Source organism: Rhipicephalus microplus, chromosome 7 (genome assembly GCF_043290135.1).
Source record: "Rhipicephalus microplus isolate Deutch F79 chromosome 7, USDA_Rmic, whole genome shotgun sequence".
In the NCBI taxonomy this organism is placed as follows: domain Eukaryota; kingdom Metazoa; phylum Arthropoda; class Arachnida; order Ixodida; family Ixodidae; genus Rhipicephalus; species Rhipicephalus microplus.
The window spans coordinates 113,467,474-113,480,394 of NC_134706.1; the positions used below are offsets into that span (position 1 = coordinate 113,467,474).

Here is a 12,921-nt window from a genome sequence, read left to right on the forward strand (position 1 = left end):
TGATATGATTATAACGTTGTGGACTGCCAAAACTTTTTATGTCAACTGCTGATGTGACTCAATGACATCATGACACCACACCATCACCTGCTCAAAGGTGGACCAATCCTGGCGGCAGTGCCAAACCATATTAGAAGCAGGAAGCTTTTGGAAGGGGAAGAGTCAATTGACCAACTCAGCAGCAGAAAAAGGAGGTGGCTTTTGCTTTAGAGTTGTCTCAGGCAAATGCATTAGGATGCCTGCAAGTTTCTTTTTGATCACAGACGGACTGGGCAAGTGTGTGCAATGTGCTATGACCCTGTTAAATTGATACTGCAGCATAATGTTGGTTCACTGAATTGCCAAAAGAATACACGATTTTTTATGCAACTAAAACTTCAAAATGAAAGCAGTAAATTACATAGCAGATTTCATTCAATTCAACTTTACACGAAGCATTCAGACTGAACAGACTGAACACTCAGAACAACATTGCAGTCACGCTGAACAGCCTAATGCCATGTTACTGAGAGTGCAAGGAAAACAATAAACAAACAACAAATTCATTTTTTAATAATATGCAAATCATGCTCATATTTTTGCACAAGAGCACTGCAAAATCTGCAATTCTCATCTTGCCACAATATCCTTCTCATTACGACCGCAGCAAAATCGCTAAATATGCATGATCATATTTTCATCAGCAATATTATGTCGAGGTATCAGACAAGCTTTGTACCAGCAGGTAGACCACAATTAAAAGACTGTTCATCTTCAACAGCTTCGGTCATGTTTGAGTTTTGTCACATCGCTCACACATTTCACTGACTCAAAGGTACTAAGTGTTGTCCGCAGCGAAAGAAACCATGGATGCTAATAACATGACCATAGCCAACATCCAAGTCGTTCTGACGGTGCGTGCAACCTACATATACTGAATTATGAGAAGACAGAACCCTGGGCAAACTTGACACTTGATGGGTCCTAAGTGACGAGGTTCTACTGCAGTTGTGATGTGGAAGTCCTTGAATTAAGTAGAATGTGACACAGTTGGCATGAAAGTATGGGAGTACCTTGCTGTTGGAGTTGAATTTACTTGACTACAGGTCACTTTCACTGAATTTCAGCAGCTGCAAGTAAAAGCTCAATCATGATACCGTATTTACTCGCATAATTTACACACTCTTATTGGCCCTTTTGGAGCTCCAAAAGGGGGGTACTCAAATTATGTGGAGTTTTCACGAACACATCCAAAATAATGTGCAATAGTAATAACAAGCACGGCATACAATATAGATAGAATAAACAGGAGCCCAAACAAGGTGTACTTGTTTATTTAGCAGAAGTAGTGCATACTTTAACCAGCCAGATTCGGTTATGCGCGGTCTAATCGAAGTCACTGATCATAGGTCCGACTGTGAATTGTCGCGACTGCTATCACTGCCCTCCCAAAGTATGTTGTCCATGGTATCGTCAAGTGCATTCGAATGTGCCATTTTCTTGAAGCTCCTCATGATTGCAAAAACGAGGTCCTACAGTACGGCAATAGCAGAGGACTTATTAAGCTTCAAAAGGTCTTCTACGGAAAGAGACTGTTTTAGCAAGCAAGCACTCTTGTGCTCTCTCCTGTACCGAAAATCAAACATTGAAGAAGTTAACGCTGAAGTGTTTGGCCGTCACACAGTTCTCATTTTCTACGGCAAACTCTATACTAGCGAGTTTCAATTTCACTACATATATTTTAGCACACTGCAAGGGAACAGTAAAACTGCGACGGACAGATGGCAAAACCTAAACTTCTGAAATCAACCAAGCATGCATCGCAGCGCAGATGCAGAGAACAAGAGGAACAGTTGGCGCAACAGGCCCTCATACGCATCTGATGCAGAAAATAGTCCGTGCCTCTTGTGCTCTCTCCTGTACCGAACATCAAACATTGAAGAAGTCATGCTGAATTGTTTGGCAGCCATACAGTTCTCATTTTCTACGGCAAACTCTATACCAGCGAGCTTCAATTTCACCAAATATATTTTAGCACACTGCAAGGGAACATTAAAACTGCGACGGACAGATGGCAAAACCTAAACTTCTGAAATCAACCAAGCCTGCATCGCAGCGCAGATGCAGAGAACAAGAGGAACAGTTGGCGCAACAGACCTTCGTACGCATCTGATGCAGAAAATAGTCCGTGCCATGTTGAGAGTGTGCATTCTCACAGTGGAAGAGGCGAAGAGATAGAGAAAATCGAACACTGGAGTCGCGACGACCCGTCAACAGGCTTGAGTGTTCAGGTACAGTATTCTAGGAACCATAGTTTGGGGAAAGTCCTCAATAGAAGAGACTTTGATCTTGCAGCCTCTTTAAACGACTGTGCTCGCCCCCTCGGAGAGGGGTATGCCTGTCGAAAGCATCCGGCGGTTTCAAGTCTGTTTGTGCATGTGCCAGTGAGCTGGCTTGGGCGTGTTGGGAGCTCAAAACAGGCGAGTAAATATATTTTTTAACTAAAGCTAGCTAGATATTAAGAGTGTGCAAATTATGTGAGGGCAGAAGTTACGCGAATAAATACGATATTAGGACAGTGTGCCACGATCAGAATGAACATGGCAGACATGCATACCGGACCGAGCGTTGACTCGTGGGACTCAGAGGTTTTGCTCATCAACCCTTCAGACGTCGGATGACCCTTCGAAATCACAATCGAGCATTACGTACTGTGAAACATTGGGCATTGTGGACACGCAACTGATATTACTGCTCAAGTCATGGCTATGCCAAACTTTCCTCACGGCGCCCACTTATGAAATGAATTCAAACATTGCAGGCAAGAACATAGTGTTGGCAGACAAGTGAAAGCAAAGACACCGCAATGTGCTTGGTCACAAGCAATGAATCACATCGCTCTTTGGCCTCTCGAAATTCTGAATGCCATTTTTGCATTGGCATCAGAGCGCCCAGCCAAGGTCGGCCCACAGCAATCGCTTACAGCACCCGTAAAAGCCGCCAGCAGTTCCACATGGGTGCGCTTGTGAACACCATACCAAAGATGCTCTACGGCAATTTATTGTTATTAGATTTATTTTTCCAATATTACATATTGTTATATTTATTTTCCAGAAGTTCAAAAATTCTGAACACTAAAATTCAGGTGTTAATCGAATAGCAAAGAGTATTAGAAAAACAATTGAAAATTCTAAGATCGGCATACCCCGGGGAAAAACACCAGATAATTTGAACATGACAAAATCTACAACGATTAATATAAACCAGGCGCCCCTAGTTTAGATCGCTCCTCGCAGAATACATGCCAGAGTAAGCACAATATGACGCGAAAACCAAACCAAGCTGAATTTACTAGAGACTCAATCTCTCACAATCAATCTATCACTGACTAATTCATTAATTCTGTTTGCTATCAGAACTCCACGAACTTAATTTATGCAATCCCCAACTACAAATGTGTGGCAGCGCCTGATTCGTGACGAGCTGGCGGTGGCTTCTCTGGATTCTGCCTTCCCAATGCGGCATAATGTCCATTAATAGAGAGTCGAAACGAGCCAGGTGGTACGTATCCACAGTTAGAAACAGCATGATATAAACAAGGACAAGAAATCACACAGCATGGAGCCGGTCCTGTGCGATTTCTTGGCCGTGCTAGTTTCATGCTGTTTCTAATCATTAATGTTCGCTCATTACAGTGCCCATCCACAAATTTATAAAATTTTACGACCCTCTCCGAGTTCTTCCAAACAAGCCTTTAGTGTAGAAAGAAAGAAGCCTACACTAAAGAAAAAGCTCGTGCAGAAGTGGTGCTGCGGCTACAACAATGAATGCCTATGACAAAAATGATTGCCTACAACGTCCATTATTGAATATTACCCCAATGCTTCAGCTAGGGGATGGCCACTGGGACTGTTTCTGTCAAAAAAAGGAAGCAGCACCCACCTTGAGGTCCCGCTCAAAAGGTGTGTTCTCGATGATGGGAACCACCAGTTCTTCGTCGTAGCGGTAGCTGATGCCAGACTGACCTTTCTTGATGCCCTGCGTGGTACATACGAAGAGCGAGTGGGCTTGCACAAACAAACATATGTACATAACTATCACACCGCACAAAAAACAAAATAAAAACAAAAAACAACACACACAGCCATGAAGAGCATTGAATGCGCAATTGATAAAATACCAAGGAAAGACCAAGAACAACAACAAAAAAGCTGAGAATGTAAATGCAGGTGTTTGAAATAAGACATACAAAATAGCAATGCAAGGTTTGCTCATGTCTGTGAAGCCTGGCCAAGATGCAACACCGAGAGGAAACCTGTGAAAACCTAATGGAACCTTATGAATGCACTCTTCTGCAATCAGAGAGAGCACCTAATTGCTTGAGGCAGGAAAGCCTTAAGATTCAATGGAGACAAAATCTCGAAAGAATATTTGTTCGTCTCATACAACACGAGCAAAAGTACACAGACCACGAAAGTGCAAGCCAAAATAGCTGCCAACTCTGTCCAGTCACACGCCGTCTGCTGTGTAGAGCATTGGTTTGACAGAACAGCTCTAGACAGCATTACCATGATGGAATTTGACAGAGAAATGCCTTCTACAGCCAATGCCTAGCCCCTAGATGAAGCAGACAGCAAAAGTATATGAAAGGCAATGGTCCATATACTTTTTCTCACGGGTGTACTTTTAACATTATTCTGTAGTGAATGCACAGTAAAACCTCAATAATTCGAACTCCGTCATTTTGAAATCCCGCTTAGCTCGAAACATTTTCGCAGCCCCGTATTTTGCAATATATGTCTGAGCGGATCATTTGAAGTGGCGGTAAGCACCAGTCCGGATAATTCCAAAACTTTGGGTGTCATGAGTCAATTACCGATCTTTGCTTCCCCACAAATACATGGAAACGACGGCCTTTAAGAGCCATAAGGCATTGAAAAGTAGTGATGCTAATGAGTGGCAGCTGAAGAGCACCCCACGACTTCCAGTGCGAAAAAAAAAAAAAAAATGGTCTCGTGGTGCACCTGCAGAAAACAAGGCATGCTTCACTGCAATACAGCGGTGACAAGCAGGCAGCTCATTACATGTTTCTCGCTACGTCAGCGCGTCATGATTTAACCATTCTTTCTGGGACTCTAAAAACATTCAATGTACGCGAACCTCCGATTAAATTGCCGGTGGCTCCAACAATTCGCGCACTTGCAGCACTGGCAGAGTCGCTGCTTGCAACGCGTACTTCGAAAACTATATTTGAAAGTGTCAATGATCCTGTTTTCAAGCCATAACATATCGCCAAATTCACCACACTGTCCATCCTTAAATTCTTCATTTTACCAGGAAGAATGGGCAAATGGCCACATCATGGCAACAATAATTTTCCACAAATTCAAACATGATTGCACAATGTTCTCAAACAAATATCTAAACAAAGAAGTGGCATATGACCTTCGCACTATTTCATTAACGAGATTGCGACTACTGATTAATTACGGTACTGAAACTACAGGTTATCAGATTATTTCATTGTTGAATAAAAACCCATCCTTAATTGAATTGGCCAATCAAAACTCAAGTATATCATGTCTTAAAAAACAAGTAATGCAACTGTTCCTGCCTCCTTGAAATATACAATTGTTTTGCAATGAACGTGAAAATTATGTAGTTTTGTACATTTGTTTAACATTGTATAATTGTTAAACACAAAGTAAACTGAATCATTTTTGTCCCAATTAGTTTTTTACTGTTAATTTTTTTCTTTATATAAACTGTGCAATGAGCCTTGTACTTAGTCGCTTTTTTTCTGGTTTCTCTGTACTTATTTTTTCTGGTGCAATGTACTTATTTTCTCTGGTTTTACTCCTGGCTGTCCGACGTGTGAGTCCGGGGTGAAGGCCTCGTCAGGAGATTACGAGTCTCCTTTTGCTTTGCCTCGTGGACATATTTCATGTTGTATGTAACTATGCCCTAAATAAAGTATTCTATTCTATTCTACGACGTGCTGACACAGCGAGAAGCAGACAGGCTTGCCCGTGTGTCATCACCGTATTGCAGTGAAGCATGTCTTGTTTTCTGCATGCGCACTTTTTAGTTGATCTCGACTAAGTTATATCTTTTTTTTTTCCCCAGTGCCAGCAGCAAGACCTGCTGTTCCTCCGTTTTCTCGGCAAAAATTATGACCAAGTATGGCAGGAAAATATGAGCCTCGCAGCTGCAAACTAGCCGGCACAACAAATGATCAGCCCTTCTTACTTCGAATATTTGTAACTTCCTAGCCTCCCACCTTTTCTAAGTTCTGTTCATTTGAAAACCCGTTGAATTCAAAAGTTTCTCACGGCCCCAGTGACTTCAAATTAACGAGGTTTTACTGTATAGACTGCGGCACAACATTACCAAAAAACAGCAAAGTGTCCCAGCACTATTTCATATTCATGGAACATTACCCGTTTTTGAACATCCCTACATCAAACCCGGTATTACCGAATCTAGATATACCGAAATATTAGCTATAACTAAGTAAACGAAAAGTAGTCTTGCAATAGATTTAGTGTTAGGAATACACCTTTAAAATGAATTTATAGACATAAGGAACTTATTTTCCTGTATACAATAAAACTTTGTTATAAAAAGGTTGCTATGTATAAGGAAGCGTGTTTCTCAACAACTTTTCTTTATAAAAGGCTTCACTGCCACTGTAATGAAAGAGCCGATGCGATAATCTGAACTTGGTTATACGAAAGACACACGAAAATGTCTTGCTTGCTTTTTTTTTCCTTCACCCAGTGAAAAACATTCTATACTGGGTTAGAAGAAGCATTCTGTTACTAAAAGTAATGTTATCAGCTCCCTGAAGTAAATTCTTCACCAATTATAAGGGACACAACCCAACACATTCACGTCGTACAGCAGACATCACTGTACCATGGCGTACAAACTGCAATTTTTGTCCTTTAGGCTCAATTCTATTCTGCTGCGCAGGTGGACATGATTCATCACGTGGTTTTAACAAGTGCCACTCAACTTTCTGTCAGAAAGCTTTTACATTCACTGACGTCCCAATCAATTTAGCACCACTGAATTGAATTTATGTACAGCATACACTTTCATTTCATACGTCAATAGTAATGACTTGAGAGTAATCTCCATGTTTTGATGACATTACCGTGTCCTATTCTTCACTGTTGTTAAAATTTTCAGTTACAAGAGAAATGTTTCCTGGGTCCCCTGAGCGTCTCTTGTAACAAGGTCTTACTCTACGGGGCCACGGTGCACTGTTTCCGTACTCACGATAAGTGTAAAGTGACTCAGTTAAAGTGCTCCCAGTTCACTTTTAAAGCAGCCATCAAATGACCTGAGTAATTAATTGACTTACAAATTGCTTCCCACAAAAGTTTCTTCAACACATCAAAAACAAATGGCACTGCAGGCCTAGTGTGTCTTAAAATTAACGAAAAAGGACTCTGGTGCTACAATCTTTCTGCAACCATGGACATGGTTCATCACATGGTTTCAACTACAAGTGCTACTGAACTTTCTGCCAGTAAGCTTTTATATTCACTGTCGTCGTCCCAATCACAACTGAGTACCTCTGAATTGAATTTGTGCACAGCATCATACCCTGGTCACTTCGTACGCCTATAGTAATGACTTGAGAATAATTTCCATATTTTATTGAGGCGACCATGTCCTATTCTTTGCCGTTATTAATATTTTCGGTTACAAGAGAAATGTTCCCTGGCTTCCCTGAGCGTCTCTCATAACAAAGTTTTACTGTATGGGGCCACGATACACCGTTTCCATGCTCCCAGTTCACTTTTCACGTAGTCATCAAATTACCTCAGTAGTGGAACTTTTTGGATCACAAATGGCTTCTGACAAAATTTTCTTCAACACAGCAAGAACGGATGGGGTTACAGACCTAGAGTGTCCTAAAATGAACTAGGGTGGACTCGGGTGCTGTGATCGTTCCACAACCATGGGAATGATCGGTGTTGCATGGATTTCTCTAGTCTTCATGCTTGTGGGTTTCGAACGCACTTGTGGATTTATTGTTGTGTTTTGGTACTGTTCTATAAAAATAAAGAGACCCTTGTAAACTTCGTGAGCAGATTTCAATCAATGAACCCAATACAATCAAGGTGGTGAAACCTAATTACTAAAGCGTTGATGAACTTTGTATTACGGCAGATCAGATTCTGATCACATGGATCCAAACGGCACTGAAAAATAAAGACTACTAGACAAATCCGTGTACTACCGTATTTACTCGCATAATCCTCTCACTCTTTTTTCCCCGAAAAACCGATCGAAAGTTGGGGGTGCGATAATTACGCGGAGAAAATTTTACGCAAAACTGTACAGCGCAAAAAAAAATACAGTCACAAATCACAGTTTTATCGCCACCAACTAAAAGCTTCGAAAAGTGCTGATACAAGGCTTACCTTTACAATGAAACTACATGTTCAACCCAAATCAAGGTTTACTTGCACAGACTAAAGTCACTAGCTAACAAGTCTCTTGGGCGAACTACTCGAAGCCCGAGTCAAGAGTGCCGTCTACGTTGCTCATAGCTGCGTCATCGGACTCATCGCCAGCTTCAGCATGGTTTTCCTCGTCGTTTTCCTGGACCATGTCGTCTCCTGTGCCGTCCAAGACGTTGGAGATCCCAGTCTTCTTGAAGCTGCGGTCGATAATTTCTGGCAAAATCATGGACCATGCCTCAATTACACAAGAACAAAGAAGCTCTACCGACGGCTTCTTTATCTTGCCCCCGGAAGTCATGGCATGGTCGCCTTCGGCCATCCATTCTGAATACAGCCTCCGAACATTATCCCTGAAAGGCTTGTTCAAAAATGCATCTAGAGGCTGCAGCATCGAAGTCAGACTGCCTGGAATGACAGCAAGGTCAGTTCGCAGCTCCTTCAGCTTCGCCCGAACGGAGCCCACCAGGTGACCGTGAAAACTGTGAACGACTAGCAGCGACGGGTAAAGAAGTGCTCTAGGGCAGCGTCCCCAAACAGTTTTTACCCAGTCGACCATAAGGTCAGCGGTCATCTACCCTTTCTCATGTGTATTCCAGGGGGAAACTTGGCCTTCGGGAGGGTCTTCTGCTTAAAAATAATAAATGGGGGCAGCTTGCCCCCTCTGCTGTTACGGCAAGCAGGACGGTGCACCTCTGCTTCTCGGCAGTTGTCGTTCTAATATGCACACTCCGCCACACCCTTCGGCTCCACAGTTGTGCTCAGTGGCATGTCAAAGTTGAGTGGAGCTTGATCCATGTTTCCAATTTGAGAGAGCAGGAAGTTCTTTTGCTCTTGAATACTAATGACATATCGATGAAAATCGATGATCTTATCTTCGTACGCCGAAGGTAGCCATTGACAAAGAGCCGTCCGTCTCCTGAGCGAGAGTGCACTTCTGCGCATGAACCGTGTGGCCCACCCGTTGCTCGCGCGGAAATCTTGCGCCGAGATGCCTTCCTTCTGGGCAATTATGCGCACCTTATTTTTTAGCAGCTCGATTGAAATGGCACGCCTGTCCGCGCATAGACACTTGATGTAGTCCAGTAGTGCCATCTCAACCTGTGGGTATCTTCCAGTCTTAGGCCCACTGAAGGCCTTACGTGAATTGTTTGTGGCTTTGAGCTGTTTGTGCTGCCGTCGCTAGTAGCGCACACAGAACTCATCCACGCTGAAGTGCCTGCTGACGGCCCTGTTGCCATGTTCCAGAGCATCGTCGATAACCTTTAGCTTGAAAGCAGCTGTATAGCTCCTGTATCGGCTTATCACGTAGCCACAAAAAAGATAATGCTACACACGAATCACTACAGCACTATCGCAGAACACCGCACTACTAACACTAAGAACGCAGGCGGTGCCACAAGTGCTGTTACGCAACTTGTGACTTGGTTTGTATTGGGTTAGAAGTCCGTTCTAAAAAGTTAGTAAGTTAGTAATTGTTCCTCTTTCCTTTTGACACTGGGTAGGCGTTTCATGCGCCACATGAATAAAAATAAACAACAAATAAATAATTGATTGGGCTGTTCGCCCACTAGCCAGGCGCTAGAGTTTCCTCAACGCGCGTACACACACTCAAACACGTACACACACAAGCAAGCACCTAATAGTTCGGTGAAAGTCGAGCCGAGCCACGGCATGCCGTGTTCCCCACCTGCTCTACGGAGGAAGGAAGAACGTGACCTGCTCCATTCACGTGGTCTAAACTTAGATGTTTACATGTTGGGTCACTTTAGTTTGCTACGAATTCATTGGAACCGGGTGACGGGTTGCCGTTGCTCGGGGTTGAAGAAGAACAGGGTGTGTGGGGCGTTTTCCTGGCCGGTGTGTTTTCGGCCTCTCTGTTAAGCCGGTCCCAGCGTATCAGGAGAGTCTTTGTGGAATTTACCAGCATGCATAATGCATAAGAGATGGCGCTAGGCTAATGGGTGCTATCATCATCACTGGCTGAAAGTAGCAGGCGATATCTGCTGCAGCGATTTTTGTGGCGCGACACTTACGCAAGTGCGAGGATTATGCGAGTAAATACGGTACATAATCATTCTCATGGTGACTGAAGTGCTTTGCGTTGCAGCTCCCACAGACACTAGTGCCAGAGTTCCTTCTAGTGTATATATAGAAAACTCTATGATTACAGAGGCTTGTTGCGCACTTTCCCTCGACCCTCATCACAATAAGCGTGCTGGAATCTACACAGGCAAGAATGGCACTGGGGAAACAAGTTACATCAGCTCACATCACGACCTTGAGCAAGTGTGATGGAACACGACCACACTCTCCCATCGTGATTCCTGTGTCGGAGTGTGGCCCACTGTGCAATGTTAGCACACAACAGAGCGCTGCGCTGACACGTGGAGGCACCTACGTGGCAACCAGCGCATTTGAGCTGAACGCTGCTCTTCATTTATGCTGGCTATTGGCAAATAGCCCGCCATTCATAACCCGATGCCAACCAGCAGTGACCGGCACCTCGGAAGAGTGAGCCTGTATCAAATAAAGGCGCCTGAAAAAAAAAATCTCAACTTTGTGCTCCACTTCTAAGCCCTCTTTGCTGTGCACACAACTGCAAGATTCATCTTACATGTTCATAGTGATGTCTCCTACATGCAGAATAAGGCTATATACCAAATCAGACATAGACAGGAAAGTATTATTTGCACTATCGTGGACAGTTGAGGTGCAAACCTTGATCATTTCCTGATGGGTGATCCGAAACTCGGTGCCCGGGTAAAGGAGGGTTGCCAGCACGGCTGCTTTGGAGTGAGTGTGAATCACTGCCCCCGCACCTGTAAAAACAGTTGTCATCACGACAGTCTTACCATTACTTGGCATCAATTCTATCACACTAAGGACAGTACGAGTCTTCATGCACAAGTTGGACCACCAAAATTAGGTGGTGTACCAAGAAACAAAGTTTCTTGGTACACCACCTTCCTTTGTTCCTTTGTTTATTCTCACAACCCTGTTTTTGACACACAGCCTTTTCTGAAGGACCATGGATTCTGTTGCTCCATTTTAGGGACACATCCCGATTCTACTGTTCCCCACTGAGAATGGCAAAGAATGGAGTAGATAACACAGAATGTGATGCTTGGAAGACAAGTTGTTTCAACTCCCAATGCCAAAGTGTTGGTTCCAGTAACATGTCTTATTTGGCAACATATCATTTGTATCAGTTATACGACATATGGCTGTTATATGAAATCAGATGTGGTGTGTTTCTGGCATTTTACTTTTTTTTTATCACACAACAGTGATAGCTGGGTGCATCAGACACCAGCAGGGCATGTTCAGGGGCAGATCCAGCCACCCATTTTAGGGGAAAGGGGCTGGTTACTACACGCCAAACCAGAAAGCCGACTGAGGGTCTTCACTTTTGCGTTTTCAGTGTTTACTATCATCACAAGAATCCAATCACCGCATAAGTGTTGTTAATTTGTGCTCGCAGTGGTCCCTCTCATTCACCCTAATACAGTCAAACCTCGTTATAACAAAGTTGCATCATACAGAAAGTTAACTTCGTTATAATCGAAAATTTGTCCTGAAGGTATATGTCTCACGCTGTGTCGATTGCAAGACTATTTTTTATTTACTTCCTTATAACAGATATTTCGTTATATCCGAGTTCATTATATGGAGGTTTCAGTGTAGGTTAAAAAAGGTGCGCAACAAGTGTCAAAGGAAGGGGGTGGGGGCTGACACCAAGTATGTTGCACAAGCCAACCTGTGAAGTTCAAGAATTCTGAGTCAGGGAGATTTCCGCAACCAGGGGAGGGAGGTTGCGCTGGCTTGCCACCCCCTTTATGGCAACAATAAAAAAAACAATAAACATCACGAAAAACAGAAAGGGGGACAACCCCGCAAGCGTAAACATCGGCACTGCTGTCTAATAATGGCTCGGAGTGGCCGAACACACGAGGGTAGGGTTTCCTAACTAAGCTGCGAGTCTTAAAAGAGGATGTCATGGATTACGGACTGCTGCAGCGGGCGATGAACTGAGACATGACTCGGATAACAACACACCACAATTAATAAACAATCGCACGGCACACTCTCTATATACAAATATAAAAACCAATAGCATTACGTTCAAATTGATACTCAGACCCAATAGGCTTACATTCCAACCGCGCTACACACTAAACCGTCCTAGTCAACGTCTGGCTTCTCTAGCCTCATAGTCGCTCAAGACTCACTGTATGGTGTGCACGCTCACAGAGCATCTATCGTCGCATACATAAGTATTAATCGTCTTTTTACCCCAATGGGCTCTTGCTCGTGAAAGGGAGCGCAAATACTTTTGAAATTTCGCATCATCAAAACAACTAACAATCTTTATCACACATCAACGCGTGAGTTAAAACTTCGCTACGTTACTAGATTCTTTGGACAGGAATGCCAAGATGCTTCCAGCCTTTCTTTAATGCGA

At 43.4% G+C, this 12,921-nt stretch overlaps 1 protein-coding gene across 2 annotated transcripts in view; it reads right to left on the minus strand.

Moving 5' to 3' along the window:
• LOC119180002 (uncharacterized) overlaps positions 1-12,921 on the minus strand; it is a 68,285-nt gene that overhangs the window by 34,509 nt on the left and 20,855 nt on the right. For both annotated transcript variants that reach the window (XM_075869586.1, XM_075869585.1), the window contains exons 6-7: positions 11,178-11,278; positions 3,922-4,017 (exon numbers count right to left, since the gene is read on the minus strand). In XM_075869586.1, the coding sequence (XP_075725701.1) occupies positions 3,922-4,017; positions 11,178-11,278 (197 nt within the window). The remainder of the gene's footprint in view (positions 1-3,921; positions 4,018-11,177; positions 11,279-12,921) is intronic.